This window comes from Hoplias malabaricus, chromosome 6 (genome assembly GCF_029633855.1).
Source record: "Hoplias malabaricus isolate fHopMal1 chromosome 6, fHopMal1.hap1, whole genome shotgun sequence".
Classification (NCBI taxonomy): domain Eukaryota; kingdom Metazoa; phylum Chordata; class Actinopteri; order Characiformes; family Erythrinidae; genus Hoplias; species Hoplias malabaricus.
This window is the reverse complement of record NC_089805.1, coordinates 24499667-24524421: the sequence shown is the minus strand read 5'-3', so window position 1 is coordinate 24524421 and position 24755 is coordinate 24499667. Positions and strand designations below refer to the sequence as shown.

Below are 24755 nucleotides of genomic sequence, written 5' to 3'. Positions count from 1 at the left end.
AGCCTCTACTAGAGGGTAGCAGCGTTTATTCTCGGCGAATGCTGTCTATGGAACAAAATATCCAATTTCAAAAGTTGTCATGCAGCGTGTTGCATGAAGGGCGAGGTCTGCGTTGGGGGCTGGGCGTTTTGAATCATTTGAAAAACAACACTCCATTTGAGAATTAGCAAACCGTGAGTGAATGAGTTACTGGTTAAACAAGAGAATGTGTGGTTATATCAAGTACGTTGTTCACTGACTGGGCGTGACCTTTCTTGTGTTTAACCTGTGGTTGCATACCGTGAGAACACTTTCATTTTCTGCTCCTGTGGTGCGTCTCTTCGTCTGATCAGTGCTTACACGATGACTCCATTCCGTTTAGCCTACCTCTCTATGTGTTTTCTTCTCACGGGTAAGTGGGGATGCATTTAATTTGTGAATACATTTCATCCCGATAAATGTAAACACTCATTGTACCTCACGTTCTCTGTTCATACACAAAGAGACTTCGTTGGTTAACGTGTGTGGTATTAATGTAACTCTTTAAAGTGTGAAATGCGAAAGGGTAGCTTTTGTTTCGTGTACTGGATTAATAATTAATCCTGCTGCAGTTGTTTTTCTTCTGGCAGTGCTGCTGTTGGAGCCTAATCATTTCACGCACTGATTTAAACTCAGCGGCACAGGTTCTCTGCAGTATCCCTCGTACGGCGCGTGGAAATGGGTTGCAAATTATTGTTTTTGGTATTGAAGACAAACAGTCACAAATTCTTTTACGTCGGAAAAATTTGCCTTTTGAAAACCACGAAACATTGATTTCTATGGACTGTCGCCACCTCCTCGAGAGCTAAGGGGCCGTCTACAAACTACACCACACAGTAAAAACGCAGGTGAAGGTCAGAGGGGATTAACGTATCCTGCCTCTTTACCGTGTAGTGTACAGGGCCGGCACTAGCCATTTGGGTCCACTAGGCACAAATGCTTTTTGCAAGGTGTCCACAAAGTTCACGTTACCAAGAGCCGTTTTCCATTCATCATCTCATTACTTTGTGAAAGTGTCTCCTGTAGTGTTACTTTTTTCGCTACACAACGTACCCGTGGGTTCATAGTACATAACAAACATAAAATAAATGTCCAGTATGCTAAGATATGTATCATGCATGTTATATATCAAACACTAAATGATGCCAAGTTCTCTCTGTTTAAGTTAAAATGAGTATTTTGGAGTATCACTCCAAAGCTGTGCTGCTGAGCTGTTGAACCGATTCCCAGTTGGGTGCAAATGTCCAGGCACAGCTTTTTCTTGTAAGCGCTGACGTTGTTGCTAGGTTATATGTATTCTGCAGAGTAATACCTGACGAGCTTCAGTCAGAGTACCAGTATCGTGTAATATTGCCACTCCTGGACATATCTCAGCCAATCACATTGCAGGGTCCGAACTAACTGTGGTATTTCACAAACCTGATTTTTTGGTGCCCCATTGGCACGCGCAGGGCATGATAAGTAATGAGTGCCGGTGTTCTGACGACTTGTGCTACCTTGTCGAAATGTGCTATTTCACAGCTCTGCACATGCTCAGACCAAAATTTTAAATTTCGTGTTAAATGTTTTTAAAACTAAATGTAAAATTAAATGTAAAAAAAAAACTATAAAACCATTTGTTATCACCACAATAATCTTATAATTTCTTTAATAAGGGGATTTGGGCTGTGCATTTCTCCTGATTATACTTCTGTAGTCAGCATCTTCTGATACACTTCATTTAGCTTACCTACCATTTTATTTAAACATGTATGTATAAAAGTACACTATGTATAAAAGTACACTATGGCAGCACATTTCAACAAGGTAGTACAACTTGTCAGGACACTAGCACTGGTAGTGTAGTTTGTAGGCGGCACCTTAGTTCTTGCTTGTGAAAAAGGGAGTTCTACAACTGTTTATATTACTGGCAGAATGTGTTGTGTCATGGAAGAGATTTAAAAAATATATATGTATTTTCAGAAAAATATCAGGAATACTGGTACACTAGAAAGGTGACGTTGTCTGGTGTCAAATGTATCCGTGTGTGTGGCTTCCACTCCATTTTTAAACCACACATGGTCCTATTTTCACCACTTTACCCACTGCAGCACATCACATGTGTGCTGGTGTTATTGAAATATAATTTCTGAATTCGCAAGTGACTGTTCTTCTTCCACAAACACAGCTACAGAATTGTGTGACATTTTTAATGTAGTTGTAGATAGGCTATGCAAAATTGTCTGTTAATCCTGGTTAATGTGTCCCTAACATGCCATTTAAATGGGTTTCTTGTCGCTTGCTGCCATATTAATAGCAGAAAGCCTGAAAACTTAAAATCAACACACCCAATTATGTGTGTGTGTGTGTGTGCGTGTGAGAGAGAGAGAGCTCAGACCCCAACATTTAATAAGGCATTATGATATATATGGTAAATCCACTATTAGCACTGTCCAAGCTTTTTCTTAATTTTCTTCAAACCAATATCCGATAAATGTGTTTTGAAGTTAAGATTCAGTTGGAGTTCATTTATTTTGAATTGTACCTGGCTAAGACAAAATTGGGCTTTTCTGACATCAGATGTGCCAAAGAACCAACACAGTGTCTTTCGGTGCATTCAGCGTGAGATTGGAGTATTTCTTCAAGGGGATGGTTGTAATTAAAAATTTTACATATCTCCCCAGTTGTAAAACTCATGCATTAAACTGAAAATGCATGCATTGCAGTTTCTACAGGACATGTTATTATTTAGAAACATGTTGCACTACACCCAACACAACTGAGAGAATTCTGACCTCTAGAAATGGAATGTGGACTCTCCTGCTGCCCGTTGCTAATCAGTTTCTTTCAGCCGACCAGCATTTAGTGCAGTGCGCAGCTCAATACAAGGTTCTCCATACAATGTCATGGGGTACAGTGTGTGTGTGCCACATGCATATTATATATTGCAGGTTCATCTGCACTGCCTCTTAATTCTCATCCGCTGCAGGGGTGTCCAAACACCTAGCTACTTACAGGTGCTACATTCTTTACATTGCTATGGTGATGCCATTGTCATATTGCAATCAGATCTGCCCTCACTTTTTAGAGAATGTAGCAGATAACAAAACCAAGAGTTTCTAAAGAAAAAGAAAGTGTAAGCCATTAACAGGCCAACTATGTCACCAGACAAGAATCACATTGAACAATTTTGTGTTCAACCAGAGGCACACAAACTACATTTTGTAAACATGCCTTTAACAGTGGCACCAAAAACACAAACACATTTCCAGGTTTGCATTTCATTTTTTTGCAAACACTGCACACTGTTTCTTCCATTAGGTATTTTTTTCAAGGATGAAAGATCCTGTGATCATTGGGAAAACACTTTTATTCAAACAGCAGACTGGCAACATCCACATTCAAACTCCTGAGTATGCAGTAACTGAACTGAGCCTTGGCAGTATGAATCTACTGCTCACTGGTTATGGGAACTTCATAATAAATCATGGAGGAACTGAGAATTGAATGTGAGAAGAACAGTTAGAGCACAAGGAAAAGTGTAGTAGGAGGAGGACCAGGCAATATACTGAGATACGTTTTTAATGACATTAGGGCCACTTTAGTTTTGCCTGATGATGAGGAAGCCTGGATGAAGAGTCCAGTCTAACTAGTCTCACATTTCCAGATTCTCTATGGAGAGTCTGGTACCTTTTGTCCCTCAGTGTGGCAAAGAACTGCTTACTATTGCAGTTTATTGCAGGAATTTGACTGACACTTAAAAGGGCCTATCACAAGTCTGCTATTTTGGCATAACATGTAGAAGGAGGCAGAGGGCCAGTCAGAATGCAACTGGCAGAGTCCTGACAGTGAGGCCAGCCAACTTAGCAAACTTAAAGCATCATTGTCTTGTCAGCTTGTGGGGGAGGAGTGTTGGCTGAGACTAAACGCATCCTGACTCTCTACTACTCTACATCCTTATAAGGGTTATTTAGACCAGAGAACAGATATGTCTTCAACTTCCTACACTGACCTGTACCTATGTCATTGTTTCACATCATGCTGCATCAAGGTACAATGCAATGTAGTCATGTGAGATCTATGCTCATTGTTTTTGCACTGTACTTTTGTTAGTCATGTTTAAGGACATTTTTGATGCTTTTGTCTAAACAGTCTCTCTCAGTGTATAAGCAATGAACAAAAACTGGAAAGACATGCAAACTACTAAAGACAGCAGTGTGTTGTTGTTGCTTCAATTGATAAGTAATTTAACTCCCACTACACTACAGAACCTACAGTTGTTGGTCATAAAATTAAAATGTCATGATAAAGTTGATTTATTTCAGTACTTCCGTTCAAAAGTGAAACTTGTATATTATACTCATTAATTACACACAGACTGGTATAGTGTAAGTTTTTATTTCTTTTAATTTGATGATTATAACTGACAACTAATGAAAACCCCAAATTCAGTATCTCAGAAAATTAGAATATTGTGAAAAAGTTCAATATTGAAGACACCAGGTGCCACGCTGTAATCAGCTAATTAACTCAAAACACCTGCAAAGGCCTTTAAATGGTCTCTCAGTCTAGTTCTGTAGGCTACACAATCATGGGGAAGACTGCTGACTTGACAGTTGTCCAAAAGACGATCATTGACACCTTACAAAAGCAGGGCAAGACACAAAAGTTCATTGTAAAGAGGCTGGCTGGTCACAGAGCTCTGTGTCACATTAATAGAGAGGCAAAATGAAGGAAAAGATGTTCATTCAAAAATGTGGGGGAGATTCACAAAGACTGGACTGCAGCTGGAGTCAACATTTCAAGAACCAACAGACGCACAGACGTATGCAAGACATGGGTTTCAGCTGTCGCATACATTGTGTCAACCCACTCTTTGAACAAGAAGCAGTGTCAGAAGCGTCTCACCTCCAAAAAGGACTGGACTGCTGCTGAGGGGTCCAAAGTTATGTTCTCTGATGAAAGTAAATTTTGCATTTCCTTTGGAATTCAAGGTCCCAGAGTCTGGAGGAAGAGAGGAGAGGCACAGAATCTGCATTGCCAGTGTAAAGTTTCCACAGTCAGTGATGGTTTGGGGTGCCATGTCATCTGCTGGTGTTGGTGCACTGTGTTTTCTGAAGTCCAAGGTCAATGCAGCTGTCTACCAGGATGTTTTAGAGCACTCCATGCTTCCTGCTGCTGACCAACTTTATGTAGATGCAGATTTCATTTTCCAACAGGACTTGGCACCTTCACCCATTGCCAAAGCTACCACTACCTGGTTTAAGGACCATGGTGTCCCTGTTCTTAATTGGCCAGCAAACTCATCTAACCTTAAACCCATAGAAAATCTATGGGGTATTGTGAAGAGGACTATGCACTACGCCAGACCCAGCAATGCAGAAGAGCTGAAGGCCACTATCAGAGCAACCTGGGCTCTCATATAACACCTGAGCAGTGCCACAGACTGATTGACTCCATGCCACGCTGCATTGCTGCAGTAATTAAGGCAAAAGGAGCCCCAACTAAGTATTGAGTTCTGTACATGCTCATGCTTTTCATGTTCATACTTTTTAGTTTACCAACATTTCTAAAAATCTTTTGTTTGTATTGGTCTTAAATAATCTAATTTTCTGAGATACTGAATTTGGAGTTTTCATTAGATACCAGTTAGTCATCAAATAAAATAAAATAAACACTTAAAAATATATCAGTCTGTGTGTAATGAATGGGTATAATATACAAGTTGCACCTTTTGAATGGAATTACTGTAATAAATCAACTTTTGCATGATATTCTAATTTTATGACAAGCACCTGTATACACACACAGATATAGCAGCATGCAGCAAGTCACCACACACAGGGAGTAGTTGAGGTTTAGGGATAACAAATTTAAAACTTCAGCTCTGAATGTTGAACGAGGAGCAATATTCCTTTATTTCCCCAGCCAGGGGATCAAACTGATGACTAGGGTTGGGCAATATGGCCTTAAAATAATATTGCGATTTTTGTGATATACATTCACAATATTTTCATACAAAAAAACTTCTTAAAAATTAATTTAAAAACACTTTTTTAAATTTTGCCAAAAGACTCAGCATTAGTCTAGCTAGCATTAACCAGCATTCTTTTAGGATTGTGTAAAGTCCTAATACATATTTTGTTCAAGCTGGAAACTGGTCTAATGTGTTTACGGATCCCTAGTGCCTGTAAATTCATTCATTCATTATCTGTAACCGCTTATCCAGTTTAGGGTCGCGGTGGGTCCAGAGCCTACCTGGAATCATTGGGCGCAAGGCGGGAATACACCCTGGAGGGGGCGCCAGTCCTTCCCAGGGCAGCACAGACACACACACACACACACACACATTAACTCACACCAACAGACACTTTTGAGTTTCCAATCCACCTACCAACGTGTGTTTTTGGACTGTGGGAGGAAACCGGAGCACCCGGAGGAAACCCACACAAATAATTTTTAAAATAAACTAGTTCAGACTGGTATGTTAGTCTTTCTCTCTCTGCTCATGGCAGAGGCATCTGTATTTTTAGACAACAGAGTGAACTCCAAACATTGTAAAGCATGAACTGAAATGAGGATATTGCTCATGACTGCTTACATAAAGGAAGCTGGCTTTTTTTTTTAACTGCTGTCTACAGATGGACATAGTCACATTTATCCAAAGAAACAAATACCCAAATCTCAAAATTAAAAACCTACCCAATGAACGAATATCTGAACAGCCAAATATTTGGGGCCAACCCTAGTGGAAATGTCTACAAATTTGTGAGATGGCTAACTACAGTACCGAAAGTGTAACATCTTAAAAGAAGCTTAACTTCTGAATGTAACCACAATCACAGAGAACTGCAATTTCTCACAATTGTAGACGTTCCCTTTAGTTATTAATTGTGACTTAATAGTTTAGTAATGTTTGTTTAGCAGGCTCAGACTATGCAAGCAAAGATGGGTCACCACTTTATGCCAAAGTGTGTAAAGAAATGTCAAACAGTTTAAAAAGACCTCTCAATGTAATATTACAAAAATTGTTACACCAAACAATATACTATAAATAATAATATGACAATGTTCAGGAAATCTGGTAAAAATCTGTCAGTGGAGGGCAAGATTGCTCACTAATTTTGAATGTGTGTGACCAAGCCCTCATATGGCACTGAGGATATTGCTCATGACTGCTTACATAAAGGAAGCTGGTGTCCTGGTGCAGCAGCAAGCAGCTTTTGTTGAACACACAATAGTCTGTAGAGAGCCAACATCAATGGCTCTGCAATTTCCACTCTGGAGTCACTTAAGTTCCTGGGCACCACCATATTCAGGGACCTGAAGTGGGAGTGGAACACTGTCCATCACCAAGAGAGCTCAGCAAAGAATGTTCTTCTTGAGATTGAAGAAATTCAATCTGCTGCAGAGCTTGATGATACAATTCTGCAAAGTGATTGTCAAGTCCATCCTCACTGTGCCCATACCCATCTGGTTTGGTTCTTCCACCTCACAGGAACGAGCCAAACTCCAGTGCATTGTCAGGACAGCAGAGAGGATCATTGCATATGGTATGCTTCAGGACATCTACAACAGTCCGGTGATGAATCATGCTGGCAAAACAGCTGACCCTGCTCATACTGGACATTACCTCTTTTAAACACCTTCCTCTGCTATCACTAAAACAAATTTATTGTATTATGGCGAATAAAGTGATTCAGAATCAGATTCTGACTGCTATATAAGTTGGTAATATAGACTTATTTTTGCTGTTTCGGATCACTTATGGTGGAAATTAGAGCTGTCCAGAATATAATTTTTAGGGCTTTGGAGCTTTGGTCGCATAATTCAGCAAATATTCTGTGTGTGTGTGTGTGTTGTGGGGGTGTTTGTTGTTCAGAAAATCTGCATACGACGGATGCTTTAAAAGTCTGTGCTTCAGCTCCCACTAACTCACACATAAACTGTGTAGCTAAGGGCACAGAGTACACGAGTTAACCAGAGCTTCTAGATGGTCTGGTCTAATTAGAGGTATAAGGTTGTAAGTAAATTGTTGTAGGGTGTAAGGCTTTTTTTTTTTAAACTGCTGAATGTAACCATATTAATGTAACTTCTGAATGTAACCACAATCACAGAGAATTGCAATTGCCCCCAATTGTAGACGTTCCCTTTAATTATTAATTGTGACTTAATTGTTTAGTAATGATTAATACTGTCTTATTACTTACTACGGGCTTAAGAACTGTTAATTAATGTGCTTATTGTAACGTATTAACAACAAATTTAATATTTATTGCTCACAACAAACTCCAAAAAAGATGTAAAAGTCAAACATTTACAGAGCTTTATTTTTTTCCCATTTTGAAACATTTCACTATAAGCAGATGAATATAAATATAAAAAAATGAGTACACAGCAGGCTCAGACTATGCAAGCAAAGATGGGTCGCTTTTATGTTGCTGTGAGCACTTCTATAAAGCATTGTCAATAACAAAGTCTGCCAAAACATCAAGAAATGCAGCTTTCTATATATTTCACATAAACAAACCATGCATAAGTTCAGTGCAGAAACACTGCCAAGTTCTCTGGGCCTGAGCTCATATTGGATGGTAAAGAAGACAGTGGAAATGTGTGAATATGATGAGATGAGAACTCAGATGAGTCCATGTCATCCCGAAAGATGGACATAGAATTCTCTGTGTAAAAGACAAAAGGGACAATTTAGACTATTATCAGTAAAAGACACATGCATCAGGACCCGTGGAATTATTGACTTGTAAATGTTATAAGAAATCATTTATGTTGAGGTGTTTATTGGCATTTTAGAGAGACATGTGCGGCTATCAAGGGGATGTTTTTATTAGAGTTATTCAGCACATTTAACAATGTAGAAACCAATTGTGAATTACTACTCTAGCTCATTCCAAAGGTTGAATGGAGCTCAAATAGTGCAGCACCCAAGCTCCAAAACTTGATGATGTGGGACTAATGCTTGCCATTGTGCAGCTGCTTTAAAACATCTATTTTTTAATGAAACTTTTCAAGTTGTGCACAAGTGAATTTCTCTTTTGATATTGGGTGCACCTTCAAGTGTTGCCTACAAAACATTGCACATATAATGTAGCTTTCCTTATGTGCAACAAACTATAGATTTGACACCTTAGATGCTGCACATAGCTGTCAGGCTTCCTGTCCCACCTGTTGTGCAACATACTATATTTCACTTCTGATGAAGCTGTGAAATTTTTTTTTTATTTTTTATTGACCATACCACAATTTAAGTGCTAAATGTAATACCATACCAGACTTAATAGTTTAGTAATGTTTGTTTAGCAGGCTCAGACTATGCAAGCAAAGATGGGTCACCACTTTATGCCAAAGTGTGTAAAGAAATGTCAAACAGTTTAAAAAGACCTCTCAATGTAATATTACAAAAATTGTTACACCAAACAATATACTATAAATAATAATATGACAATGTTCAGGAAATCTGGTAAAAATCTGTCAGTGGAGGGCAAGATTGCTCACTAATTTTGAATGTGTGTGACCAAGCCCTCATATGGCACTGAGGATATTGCTCATGACTGCTTACATAAAGGAAGCTGGTGTCCTGGTGCAGCAGCAAGCAGCTTTTGTTGAACACACAATAGTCTGTAGAGAGCCAACATCAATGGCTCTGCAATTTCCACTCTGGAGTCACTTAAGTTCCTGGGCACCACCATATTCAGGGACCTGAAGTGGGAGTGGAACACTGTCCATCACCAAGAGAGCTCAGCAAAGAATGTTCTTCTTGAGATTGAAGAAATTCAATCTGCTGCAGAGCTTGATGATACAATTCTGCAAAGTGATTGTCAAGTCCATCCTCACTGTGCCCATACCCATCTGGTTTGGTTCTTCCACCTCACAGGAACGAGCCAAACTCCAGTGCATTGTCAGGACAGCAGAGAGGATCATTGCATATGGTATGCTTCAGGACATCTACAACAGTCCGGTGATGAATCATGCTGGCAAAACAGCTGACCCTGCTCATACTGGACATTACCTCTTTTAAACACCTTCCTCTGCTATCACTAAAACAAATTTATTGTATTATGGCGAATAAAGTGATTCAGAATCAGATTCTGACTGCTATATAAGTTGGTAATATAGACTTATTTTTGCTGTTTCGGATCACTTATGGTGGAAATTAGAGCTGTCCAGAATATAATTTTTAGGGCTTTGGAGCTTTGGTCGCATAATTCAGCAAATATTCTGTGTGTGTGTGTGTGTTGTGGGGGTGTTTGTTGTTCAGAAAATCTGCATACGACGGATGCTTTAAAAGTCTGTGCTTCAGCTCCCACTAACTCACACATAAACTGTGTAGCTAAGGGCACAGAGTACACGAGTTAACCAGAGCTTCTAGATGGTCTGGTCTAATTAGAGGTATAAGGTTGTAAGTAAATTGTTGTAGGGTGTAAGGCTTTTTTTTTTTAAACTGCTGAATGTAACCATATTAATGTAACTTCTGAATGTAACCACAATCACAGAGAATTGCAATTGCCCCCAATTGTAGACGTTCCCTTTAATTATTAATTGTGACTTAATTGTTTAGTAATGATTAATACTGTCTTATTACTTACTACGGGCTTAAGAACTGTTAATTAATGTGCTTATTGTAACGTATTAACAACAAATTTAATATTTATTGCTCACAACAAACTCCAAAAAAGATGTAAAAGTCAAACATTTACAGAGCTTTATTTTTTTCCCATTTTGAAACATTTCACTATAAGCAGATGAATATAAATATAAAAAAATGAGTACACAGCAGGCTCAGACTATGCAAGCAAAGATGGGTCGCTTTTATGTTGCTGTGAGCACTTCTATAAAGCATTGTCAATAACAAAGTCTGCCAAAACATCAAGAAATGCAGCTTTCTATATATTTCACATAAACAAACCATGCATAAGTTCAGTGCAGAAACACTGCCAAGTTCTCTGGGCCTGAGCTCATATTGGATGGTAAAGAAGACAGTGGAAATGTGTGAATATGATGAGATGAGAACTCAGATGAGTCCATGTCATCCCGAAAGATGGACATAGAATTCTCTGTGTAAAAGACAAAAGGGACAATTTAGACTATTATCAGTAAAAGACACATGCATCAGGACCCGTGGAATTATTGACTTGTAAATGTTATAAGAAATCATTTATGTTGAGGTGTTTATTGGCATTTTAGAGAGACATGTGCGGCTATCAAGGGGATGTTTTTATTAGAGTTATTCAGCACATTTAACAATGTAGAAACCAATTGTGAATTACTACTCTAGCTCATTCCAAAGGTTGAATGGAGCTCAAATAGTGCAGCACCCAAGCTCCAAAACTTGATGATGTGGGACTAATGCTTGCCATTGTGCAGCTGCTTTAAAACATCTATTTTTTAATGAAACTTTTCAAGTTGTGCACAAGTGAATTTCTCTTTTGATATTGGGTGCACCTTCAAGTGTTGCCTACAAAACATTGCACATATAATGTAGCTTTCCTTATGTGCAACAAACTATAGATTTGACACCTTAGATGCTGCACATAGCTGTCAGGCTTCCTGTCCCACCTGTTGTGCAACATACTATATTTCACTTCTGATGAAGCTGTGAAATTTTTTTTTTATTTTTTATTGACCATACCACAATTTAAGTGCTAAATGTAATACCATACCAGACTTAATAGTTTAGTAATGTTTGTTTAGCAGGCTCAGACTATGCAAGCAAAGATGGGTCACCACTTTATGCCAAAGTGTGTAAAGAAATGTCAAACAGTTTAAAAAGACCTCTCAATGTAATATTACAAAAATTGTTACACCAAACAATATACTATAAATAATAATATGACAATGTTCAGGAAATCTGGTAAAAATCTGTCAGTGGAGGGCAAGATTGCTCACTAATTTTGAATGTGTGTGACCAAGCCCTCATATGGCACTGAGGATATTGCTCATGACTGCTTACATAAAGGAAGCTGGTGTCCTGGTGCAGCAGCAAGCAGCTTTTGTTGAACACACAATAGTCTGTAGAGAGCCAACATCAATGGCTCTGCAATTTCCACTCTGGAGTCACTTAAGTTCCTGGGCACCACCATATTCAGGGACCTGAAGTGGGAGTGGAACACTGTCCATCACCAAGAGAGCTCAGCAAAGAATGTTCTTCTTGAGATTGAAGAAATTCAATCTGCTGCAGAGCTTGATGATACAATTCTGCAAAGTGATTGTCAAGTCCATCCTCACTGTGCCCATACCCATCTGGTTTGGTTCTTCCACCTCACAGGAACGAGCCAAACTCCAGTGCATTGTCAGGACAGCAGAGAGGATCATTGCATATGGTATGCTTCAGGACATCTACAACAGTCCGGTGATGAATCATGCTGGCAAAACAGCTGACCCTGCTCATACTGGACATTACCTCTTTTAAACACCTTCCTCTGCTATCACTAAAACAAATTTATTGTATTATGGCGAATAAAGTGATTCAGAATCAGATTCTGACTGCTATATAAGTTGGTAATATAGACTTATTTTTGCTGTTTCGGATCACTTATGGTGGAAATTAGAGCTGTCCAGAATATAATTTTTAGGGCTTTGGAGCTTTGGTCGCATAATTCAGCAAATATTCTGTGTGTGTGTGTGTGTTGTGGGGGTGTTTGTTGTTCAGAAAATCTGCATACGACGGATGCTTTAAAAGTCTGTGCTTCAGCTCCCACTAACTCACACATAAACTGTGTAGCTAAGGGCACAGAGTACACGAGTTAACCAGAGCTTCTAGATGGTCTGGTCTAATTAGAGGTATAAGGTTGTAAGTAAATTGTTGTAGGGTGTAAGGCTTTTTTTTTTTAAACTGCTGAATGTAACCATATTAATGTAACTTCTGAATGTAACCACAATCACAGAGAATTGCAATTGCCCCCAATTGTAGACGTTCCCTTTAATTATTAATTGTGACTTAATTGTTTAGTAATGATTAATACTGTCTTATTACTTACTACGGGCTTAAGAACTGTTAATTAATGTGCTTATTGTAACGTATTAACAACAAATTTAATATTTATTGCTCACAACAAACTCCAAAAAAGATGTAAAAGTCAAACATTTACAGAGCTTTATTTTTTTCCCATTTTGAAACATTTCACTATAAGCAGATGAATATAAATATAAAAAAATGAGTACACAGCAGGCTCAGACTATGCAAGCAAAGATGAGTCGCTTTTATGTTGCTGTGAGCACTTCTATAAAGCATTGTCAATAACAAAGTCTGCCAAAACATCACACAGCTGCTTTAAAACATCTATTTTTTAATGAAACTTTTCAAGTTGTGCACAAGTGAATTTCTCTTTTGATATTGGGTGCACCTTCAAGTGTTGCCTACAAAACATTGCACATATAATGTAGCTTTCCTTATGTGCAACAAACTATAGATTTGACACCTTAGATGCTGCACATAGCTGTCAGGCTTCCTGTCCCACCTGTTGTGCAACATACTATATTTCACTTCTGATGAAGCTGTGAAATTTTTTTTTTATTTTTTATTGACCATACCACAATTTAAGTGCTAAATGTAATACCATACCACAATATAATAATTTTATGGCCATACCACAATTTAATAATCAAATAAAAATAATTTGCCAGTATAAATCATTTGACAATCACCAGTGAATTAGTTATTAAAACTGAACAAATTAGTGATGCAAAAGGAGTTTATATTTTATGCATTTTTAAGTAGCATAAAAGTCCTACATAGACTTTCCAACCTCTGCATCACAAAGTCCTGACTGCTAAGACCCCGTATACCCAAAAACCATGTAAATATTTCTGCAGCTAGGTTAACCCAGTTTTGATTAAATGTGACTGTCATAACCTAATAGCTGTGTTGGAAATTTGTTTGTTTGCATTCACACTGTCATCAAAGACAAAAAGTTGATTCGACAAAAAGTTGACTCGAAAGAGTATATTGGGGACATATATGGCCTAGAAGTTGGACGGGTAGACTTGAGACTAGTTGTTTGCTAGCTTGATTCCCTGGAATTGGGTTTTTGTGGAATTAAGGAAGAGCACTTTCTCATGCCTCAACATTCACAGCTGAAGTGCCCTTAAACAATGCAACTAATGCTCAAAATCCTCAAGGACACAGAGGTAGCTTATACTAATATAATATTATGTTAGTTTATAGCTAATACTTCTTCTTTGTCTTTGGTGTGGATTGTGTTTTTACTGTACAGTGTCAGCACTGTGGTGGTACCTTTTGCTGTCTCAGTGATGGTATCATCAAGGATACATATTCATATCTTTGGTTTGGAAACAAAATTTTACCTTATATAATTATAATTACAGTGACCCTTAACTGGATAAGTGGTTACAGATAATGAATGAATGAATGAATGAATAATTATAATTGTAGATTTTAAAATTGTCTTGATTTCAAAGGCCCCATTTCATCTTCAGGACTTGTTGTTTTATTTTACACAATTCTGTAATGATATATAACAAATAATCACCTCTCCTTCTGGAGAAGAGAATGTAATGTACTTTTAGGGTGCAAACCTGGACTTTAAAACCACTGTAGTAACTTTACAAGTAAATTTATAGCGCTCGTACCTTTAGTTACCTCTATGTTACCTTTTTTACCAAGAGTGTAAAAATGCTAAGCTAGTCTCCAATTATGTCAGATTTATTGTTTAGTAATAGTTTTATTTCCAATTAATTTTTCTGGAATATACTTCTGGACTTTTTAAAAACGAACGTCATGTCTGTTGCATCTGTAGCTTACCCGTGGACCATTAGAAGTCCAGTTTTCTTCTCTGTTTACAGAGAGGTTATTGTCCAAGGCAATTCACCACAATGTACAAAAACAGCAATTAAGTTAAAAACATTTTGTAAAAAATTAAAGGATATATATTATTTTTAAAAAATCATTTGTATGGTTATTTTGCAAATTAATATATGGATTTGTATACTGCTACCCCACAAATGATGAAATATGGCCATCCAGTCAGATTTTTGTGGGCTGCCTATGTCTGAAAACATGGGTACAAGATGTTCTGATTTTGCTCCCCTTCTTTGTCAAGCACTGAGACCTTGTTGTCCTGCCTCTTGGTTTGTGTTTCTTTAATCACAGAGCTAGATCTGCATTCATGTTAAAGCATATAAATGAGTTTAAACAGAACAAAGCAATCCCTTTGTGCACAGCTACATACGTGTACCAATTACATAGGGTGAAAATGAGAATAGAGAAGAAATTGAATCAAGTCCAAGGGTCTTGTGATGTTGTCAACCAAGGCTTATTATACATTAAAGGAACAGGTGCTGAAACATATGAGAAAGATACCTTGTTGTTTGATCTTTGTGGTATTTTGACATAAACGTGTCTCAGACATTTCACTTAAACCCCAGGAAACTGTGCTAACTTGTAGAAAAGTGTCTCCTTAAAGATTTCTATTACAACCTCTAGTTAATATAATCTTTTTATTTGTTGTTCCAGCTACTGAAGAGATCATCGTGCTCAGTCCCCCAAAACTGGTTGGTGAATATGGAGCTTCAACCTCAGCTAACTGTTCAGCAAAAGTTTCAGCAGACGTCAATGTTATAAACATGGACTGGGAAGCCCCATTGGGAGAAGTGGTAAAGGAAATGGGGGCCAAAGAAACCGTTCTCACCTGGATAGTTCATAATCTAACGGAGTGGAATATTAAACCGTTTTGCTACATCACCACAAAGCAGAATCAGATAAAATCGTTTCTCCCAGTTACAGTTTACAGTAAGTTTTTTCCCTGTAATCTTTATTGAGATGTAATGCTATAAAATACATTCACTGGACAAAAAAGTAGTCACCCATGACTGAAATGTACCCAATAGTGTATAATACCTCCATGAGCATGAACAATGGCTGTGATTAGGTTTGGCATGGACTACATTTCTGGATGTAGGCAACATAAATGCAGTCACTCTTGCATTGAAGAATTGGTTGGTTCGGTCAAATTTCTTCAAATCCTTCCCTTGTGTTTTAAGAGCCAAAGATTTTGTGGGGCAGCCCAGATGTATGAATGCTCCTGAGTGTTCAAATCCCTATCAGTAATTTTTACAGCCCTTTGAATGTAAGAATTGTCATCTTGGAATACAGGGATAGGAATGTTATGTTTCTCTGTAATATGATGAGCAAAAGACAAAATCTGGTTTACTGTCAGCTCATACTCATTACAGCTCATTACAAGACTTCCAGAGCATCACAGAGCCTCCATCAGCTTGAGCCACACCTTGCACATAATATTCCTTGAAGGCCTCCTGTGGTCTACAGTGAACATGGTGGTTAGCATTATTTACAAACAAGCAGAAACAAGATTCATCTGACCAGATAACACATTTCCAGTTATGAACAGGCTCATTCTTGTGTTTGTTCACTAATTGTAACCAGGCAACTTTGATAACAGAAGTCGGCAAAAGCCATCCAAATGGCCAAACAGCTTATTCTGCCATTGATTCGTTTAGTCGTTGGTGAACTGTATGATAGAAGTTTGAAGAAATAATACATATTGGCAAATTAACTATTAAATAATTAATTAATTCTTCAAACTTCAATCATCCAGTCACCAAATACCCAAACGAGTCAGTGGCAGAATAAGTTGTTTGGCATTGGCAGAGAGCATTTGGCATATTTTTCATAGGCACAGCCCACATACCACATCCCACAAATGCATGTTCCATACACATGTGGTACCATTTAAAGGAGAAATGAACAGGCTTTCCAACAATGTAAGATGTATTGGCAAGAAGCATTGTTACAACATAGGAATAATTTACCAAACACAAATCTCCTTAATTTTTGTGCTAAGTTTAGTTATCTTTGTGAAGCGCCATCTGAAGAAGGCTGAATTACTTAAGCATGCAAGGTGACAAATTTGTTTTGTCCAGGAGCTTGTTTTCCTTTAGTATACAGGCTGTTTTTGTAATCTATTTACAGCACTATAAACATATAATAACATTTATATCACAAAATGTAATGGTACATTATATGGCCAAAATGTTTAGACACCCACTTGCAATGTTTCATTTGAAACCAAGAGCAATACTAGCATAAGTAGGGAGTTTGTCTCTCTTTTCTACATTAACATCCACTACTCTTCTTGGAAGGCTTTACAGTATATGTTAGAATGTTGCTGTGAGTAGTTGATTGCTTTCAGGCGCATAAATAAGTAATTTAATAGTTCAGATTATTGTAGATTCTGTTGTTAGGTTTCCTGTATGCTAAAGCCAGACCACAAAGACCCGACTTGTTCTAAATTATAAAAAAATATAATATGATAACATTTATAATCTAAAAAATATTTTTTCAAATAATAATAATAATAATAATAAAAAAAGATTTGCAGTTCCTTTAAACCCTGTCCATATTGCAGTACATTTGAAGCATTTGAAACTTCTAACAGAGAAGCAAGTGGCATCTGTTCACCTTTTAAATTTCTACCAAGCTGCTTCTTCTAGTGTAAGAAACATCTTTACTTTGTATACACTTTTTACTTTGTATAAATGCATATGTAACACCTTTAATATTAATTTGTATACAAGAAATTAAACACAAAATGGACCTGAGTATTAACACTCCCCCTTGTTAAGATTCTTCCACATTTTTCATGGCCTGCCAATGCTATATAAGTTGCAGACTTATTGATAACTTTCATTCAACAGAGATCCCAGATAATGTGTCTATCAGTTCTGTGAATCACACTGGACCACATGTTGAGGGGAAGGAATATCAGCTTCAGTGCAACATCCAGAATGTCGCTCCAGTGCAGAATGTTGTTGTGAACTGGTATAAAGGACAAACCATAGTGGAAAAATCGAACATTACTGGAACTGGAGAATCTCCACAAAGCACGTCAGCTACCTTTGTGTTCAGGCCCAGCAGAATTGATAATGGAGCTCAATACAAGTGTGAGGCACAACTGGAACTTGGACCATACGGACCCAAAACTCCTCCCAGTTTGGCATCAGAACCTCTCAGTATGAATGTGCATTGTAAGTTCTTAAATATCAAATAAAAACAATTGTATTATTGTTTGCTATTGCTTAGTTACAACATGACAGACATGAGTGTGATGAGGATTTACATTTAAACAAATGTTTAAACTAACCATAACCCTAGCTAACATTTTAAATGCCAGAATGATGCAGAAATATTTAACTAAGTTGATTTTGCCACAGAAAGTAGTTAGTAGATTTCTAGAACAGGAATGTTACATCCAATATAGACACTGGGGGTTTGTTCCACTGTAGCACTTAAATTCAATTCCAGATCCAGCTTTTGAAAGGCATATTTAAACACAAAACTAGAAAGCTAGAAGCTGCCATTTTAATCTCTGTCTGTGTGTTGCCTGAGAGAGGAGGGTCTTCTGAATCTCTGCCAGTTTCAACACATTCTCAGAATATATACCCCTCTCAGAAGTATACCCCTGTCACTCTTTTTCTATCGAAAAAAGCTACATTCCTGGTCAAAACACAGCATATGTAACATGGCCAGCTGAAGCATTAATTCTGAATTCATTTGCTGTTGAGAAATGGTCTAGTTGATAGAACCAATATAGGCTTAAAACCAAATTATCTGACATTATAATTCTAATATTGCTGTGAGTAGTTCAACATAGCAGTTGAATATTCTTTTTTTTTTTTTATCTTTCAGCTCTGTGGCTAGATATACTGGCATTTTCAAGACCTCCATTTAATTATATTGGAGATTTAATTTATTCAGAGTTATACTTGTGGAATGCAATGTTCAGTGTGTTTTAGAATTGGCTGATTATAATGGTTTTTATTTAGATATGGACAGCTTATCTCTTGTTGATCGGCTTAATGTTTACATATCTTTCTTATATATATATAAGAAATATATGTATTTATTTTATATATATTTAGTTTATTGTTTGTAGTAATTGCTGATTTATTGCTTGTGGTAATCCACAAACTGACTTACAAGATGATGAACCTTCTTCATACTTACATATATGAAGAAGGTTCATCGTCTTGTAAGTCAGTTTGTGGATTACCGCAGGCAATAAATGAGCAATTACTACAACCAATAAACTGTGCCATAAAATAGATGATTTTCACTGGTGAAGAGCGTTTAGGGAAAAGCCTGCAGTTCAACATGAGACTTGGCTACTCAGTTAGAGTGATGGATATCTGCAGTTTGTCTAATTGTGTCCAATTTGTACTGTGTTTCTCTGTTTACTTCAGACAAGCCAGAGTTTTTCAATTCTACAGAGACCTTTGACCAGACAGATAAAAATCGCACTTTAAACTGCACTGTAAGAGCAAACCCTCTTCCTACATATAGCTGGAGCTCTCCCACTCAGAGTGAGGAGTTTAAAGGAGCCGTCTTCACAGTACCCCCCTATGATATAGGAAACTACTCTTGCACTGCTAAAAATCAATATGGTTCAGCAGAAAAACTGTTCATCATCAGGAAAAAAGGTAAGCAGCAGAGATTTTATGGAGTCAAATAAGCATCAAAAAGATTTTTAATTTGTAAAACAATACTCATAGATGTAACAGGGTCCAGCAGGTGTCCTGTGACATTCTTCAGGTGAGCCAACACCATTCATTCAAAGGATGTCATTACTACAAATGTTAGTGCAACAGGTCTGTAGTTATTTAGTCCTGTTATGGTGGGTTTCTTGGGGACTGGAATGATGGTGGACTACTTGAAGCAGGAGGAGCCTTTATACAGTTCTAGGGATTTATTGAAGATCTGTGTGAAGACCAGAGCCAACTGGTCAGCATAGGCTTTAAGACAAGAAAGGGAAACACCATCTGGGCCTGGTGCTTTTCGGATCTTCTGACTTTTGAAGAGCCGGCTCACTTCCTCTATGGGTATTGACAGTACACTTCTTGCTGTAGTAGTGTGACTATGAGGGAGAGAGAGTAGGGGGGTTCCTTGAGGTGTGATGGGGACAGTTATCATCTCACTGGAGTGGTTGAGAGGTGTGAATTAGTTAATTTCAGACCTGCTGTAGTGTGAGTTCAGATCATCAGTCAGGTCTTTGTTTACCTCAGTAGGGGGTGGTGGTCTCCTATAATTTTTGATATCTTGCCGGCCTTTCCACACTGTTGCAGGGTCATTGGCTGAAAAAGCTGTTTTTAAGTTTCTCAGTTTATCTTCTCTTTGCTCGTCTTTTGTGTGATCTGATTGGTCCAGATAAAGCTTTACAATTGGTCCATCAATTGACGGTCAAAAAGGGTCAAAAATCTGCAACCGCAAAAGAGATTCACACAAGCAGAAGAGAAGGTGAATGTGTGGATTTTTTCCACCACCTTGCACAAGTCCCACTGTCACATTTGAAACTTCAAAAATGTTTGCTCTGACACATTTTAAGCCATTTGAGAAGGTACTGATACACACTGTAACAACACTTGATTTACAAACGCAAATCCTTTCTAGACATTTAAAAATTATTTCTATACTATACAAATATTTTTTCACATTTGTGAAATTAAAATATCATTATTGTTGTTATTGCTTTAACTTTGAGCATTTCAATATGTTTGTGGATTTTAATATTACATGTATGTAGTTGTACAAACGCAGTTACAAACTCTGTTACATCTGTGAGTATTGTTTTACAAGCTCAAAATCTTTTTGACCCTTTTTTAACTACATAAGATTTCAACTGTCATTTATCTGCATTTAATCCACTGTAGGTACAAGTATACTGACACCATTGTAAGAAATACTGCCCCAAACTTTCATGTACTTTACCGCTTCCTTATTATTTGAAGTGGGATTCTCCAGGATTGTGCCAACTGTTTGATGTTCAGTAAAAGTGTTTTATCTCCTCTTTAATAAACATTTTATATACTAACCTAAACAACTTTAATATACCTTAAGTTAAAATATTTTTAACTTAAGATAAAATATACAAATATTTTTGTGGAACCATCGTTGTGCTTTTTTTCTTAACCTGTTCTATTGCTCTTTGATTAACATTGTTAACATTGTAATGTCATACCATTCTTTCTTTGCAGATCGTGACTATACAGTTTTATGGGCTATTATTGGGGCAGGGTTGACCTTGGTTGCAGTGCTGATTGTGGGTTATTTGATCATGAATTTTCGTAACTCCAACTCAGTCATCTGAAATTTTCCCAGACCCACCCTCCCAGCTCCTGGACTGTATAAACAAGGACCTCATCATGTTTGCCCTGAACTTCTGCAGTAAGTCGGTGGACTTTCTTTGAGCGCTGTATTCAAAAGGGCTACCAGCATGGCCGACTTCACTCAGAGTTTAGGGAAAGCCTCTTTATCCTTCTTTCATGAAATGAAGGTGAACAGACCATGTTGGACCATAATGTAACGTTTGTTCATAGTTTCTTATTCATAGTTTCTGCTGTGGCCCTGGTACTTTATGTTTTGTCTTTAGTGTCCCAGCATGATAGCTATGCACTGATTATAACGTATTTTAGTGTTGAATTCACTACAAAAATGGGTGTTTTTAATTTAATTTAATTCTAGTAGATATCGCTAATAATTGTCATTTAGAGATTGTCACAATACAGTTTATTAATTTTGTTTTTGCTGGACTGCCTAGTGGGTGAAGGGAATATTGCTGGCTGAGATGTGGGGTGGTGGGGTTTGTATACAGAGTGCAGAATTTAGCAGATCATTTTACTAATTTTATAATCATCTGAAAGTTATCTGACCGTATTGTAAGATGTCTCTTTGTAAATTTGCAAATTTGTCAATTCTAAATTTATTGAACGTATCAAGTAGATTTAAGCTAATTTCCTTTGCTAAGACATACATTGTACCTTTATCTGTAAATGTGTTGTATATTTTAACCCATATTGCCTTATAAATTTGGAAATAATGAGCCATTCATACATTGACAGTGAGTTGCCATGGCAGTCAATAAGCATACAAAAAATATATTGCACAATTTCAAACCCCCCCCCCCAATATTTTGTATTTAAATCTAAAACATCTGGATATGTCATTAAGAATGTTCTTAAAATATTTAATCTTAAGTAAATTACTTTATTTTTGTACCACCTTGTCCCTGCATGTGTACACAAAAACAAACCAAAAAAAAAAAAAAAAAAAAAAAAACACACTTGATACATCAAGAGGTACTTGGTGCCATTACATAGCACCTAGCTCAAGGCTCAAGTTTCATGATGGCACAGAGCAACTGCTGGGTTAGAGATGTGTGGGAGCAGCAACAGTGAGCTTGCCACACAAAACACACACTGAGCTCATCTGGTCAAGAAAGCTTTGACACTCAGTTTTTTGTGAATAAAATGTAATGAGCTTAACGTCTGTTTGTGTAGCATGTTACATTAACTTTCCCTGAATAAATGTGTAGATTTGTAACACAAAACATGGTACGAATCATGAAAATGACCATATTTACACCCATTGCCCATTCTATCATCTCCATTTGCCACAGAGCGGCACTTTGTAGTTCTTCAGTTACACTCTGTATACCATCTGTTGCTCTGCATACTGAGTTATCCTCCCCTCACACTGTTTAGGTCATGGTCAAGATCTACACAGAGTAGGCTTTGTTAGGGTAGTGAATAATTCTCAGTGCTGCAGTGACACTGGCAGTGGTGGTGTGTTAGTATGCGTTGCGCTCATAAAAGTGGATCAAACACAGCAGTACTACTGCAGTTTTTAAACCCCTCAGTGTCACTGCTGGACTGAGAATAGTCCATCAACCAAAAATGTGTTCACTGATGTAGGACTAGAGCATGGCTGACACCAATTGTACAATGAGATGTGAGCTATTGTCTCATCACTAAGTGAACGGTAAGGTAGATTAGTTTAATAGAGTGGACAGTAAGTGGGCTTTGTGTTTAAAAACTGCTGTGTCTGATCACACTTGTACTAGCACAGCACATACACACCAGCATGACAAAAATGACTGTGTATTCTCTTGGTACTCATGTTATTTCAACCAAAAAGTGTACAATGTGGCTCTGCCACAGATATTTGCTCTCCAATCAATAATCAGCATTTTTCAAACATTCAGAGATAGTTAGAACCCACTCAGTTTGAGGGTGGAAGGAAGCTGAATTAGCTAACAGTAAGGACTGTCTACAAACTTATGCACAAATAGTTTTATTTGGTGTGGTTTAAAATCTTTGAACATATTCTTAACATAAATATTTAACTTTAATACGGTTTGCTCTATCTTGCATTGTTTCATCTGTCTACCTTTCTGCATCTCTTTCTATAGTGATCTCCATTCTGTTTCATATTTCACTTCTTCTGTTTCAGTTTGTTCCAACTCTTTTTCAATTATGAAATATATTTAACATATACAGTGTAGTCAGGTCTAAGTCATGCTCAAACATGCTTATCAAAACAATGATTCTAAACCTTTTCAATTACTTGACTGTACTTTTTATGGGTACGGTGTAGTTTTTTATTCATGCACACATGACTGAAAGTGTAGCACTCTTTATTTATAGTATTTTAATGTTTCTAAAGGTAAAACTTGACTTTTTTTTAATGGCTTAAAACTGATGTAAGTTAAGCCTGCTACAGCAGTCATATATCCTATTTTCTGCTCGCTCAGGGAGATGTTATTTTGCTGGGAAAAAGGCTAAAAACTTGACCTTATCATACCTTAACATTGTTAAATCTGTGCTTTGAGTTTGTAGGGATATTTTTCCTAAACCTTCATTGTCCAGTTTTGGTTGCGTTTTCTGTTTTTCGTGATCCATGCATTCTCAATTACAATCTTCTTATCAGTCCATAAAACTTGTGCAGTTTGATGTTTTTTCTTTTTTTCCCCTAAGATGAAAGCTTTAAGTGGTGTTGATCTGAGTTAATTATTTGGTTTATCATCTTTACGTAGATGTTTTTCCATGTTTTTGTTTGTTTGTTTTTTTTATATTATTTAAAAAACTTTGGAGAACTTTCCATTTCGCTTTCTTTATATTTGTGAATCTAATCAATTTCAAAATATCACCATTAATCTCTGGATGCAGTTTTTGTTGCTTGTGTGTATACTGTTGTCTCTTTGAAGGATGCTGAGAGGATATAACCATGTTGTTGTTTTTAAAATTGGAATGATATGAGTTAAAGAGGCAGAACTGTGCACATAACTAAAGCAAACTAAATTGAAAAAAAAAACAACATTCAATTATATTGTGTAATTGTCTGTTAAATGTATGGTTCTTTATGTTGTGCCAAAACTAAAAAAATAGTTTTTCACTGCATGTAATAATATGTAATTAAATACCAACCAACAGAACTGTACACAAACTACTTTTTACCTTGCTTTGATGTCCATGTAATTAATGATTTATAAATGAATATGTCATTACTCATATGTCATGTTTCCTCTGGAAAAGTTTAATGTGCAGCTTTTGAAAATAAAGATAATGACCCTTTTCCAGTTCATAATACCTCTGCTTCTGATGTCTTCTGTTGCCATAAAGATATTGAATGAATTCCAAACAGCAGATTACATCTGCCTGGACCTGCTTCATACATTTTTTCTTGTTGTTTACCTCTCTACCTCTGGTGTGTTTTATGATGTGCACTACAGTGATGGTATCTTCTTTCACACCAGGGCAAGGACTGAAAGGCACATCTATATAATATGGAGTCCACTGGTTAAAAACAAAACAAAATACAACTTTTCAGTGCTTCTAAAATGGTGTTTTGCCTTGTGTCTCTCTGTTGTTAACCTTAAACAAGAGACCTGGGATTGCAATGATCCTGCCAAAAGCCTCTTGTTTTAACAGCAAAC

At 37.2% G+C, this 24755-nt stretch overlaps 1 protein-coding gene across 1 annotated transcript; it reads left to right on the top strand.

Annotated features, from left to right (window-relative positions):
* Window positions 1–168: 168 nt before the first annotated feature.
* Window positions 169–24394, top strand: LOC136699733 (intercellular adhesion molecule 1-like). Its single transcript, XM_066674675.1, has 5 exons — window positions 169–391; window positions 15485–15760; window positions 17686–18015; window positions 19231–19467; window positions 21019–24394. The coding sequence occupies exons 1-5, from the start codon at window positions 343–345 to the stop codon at window positions 21129–21131; spliced, it is 1005 nt and encodes a 334-aa protein (XP_066530772.1). The 5' UTR covers window positions 169–342; the 3' UTR covers window positions 21132–24394.
* Window positions 24395–24755: the final 361 nt, after the last annotated feature.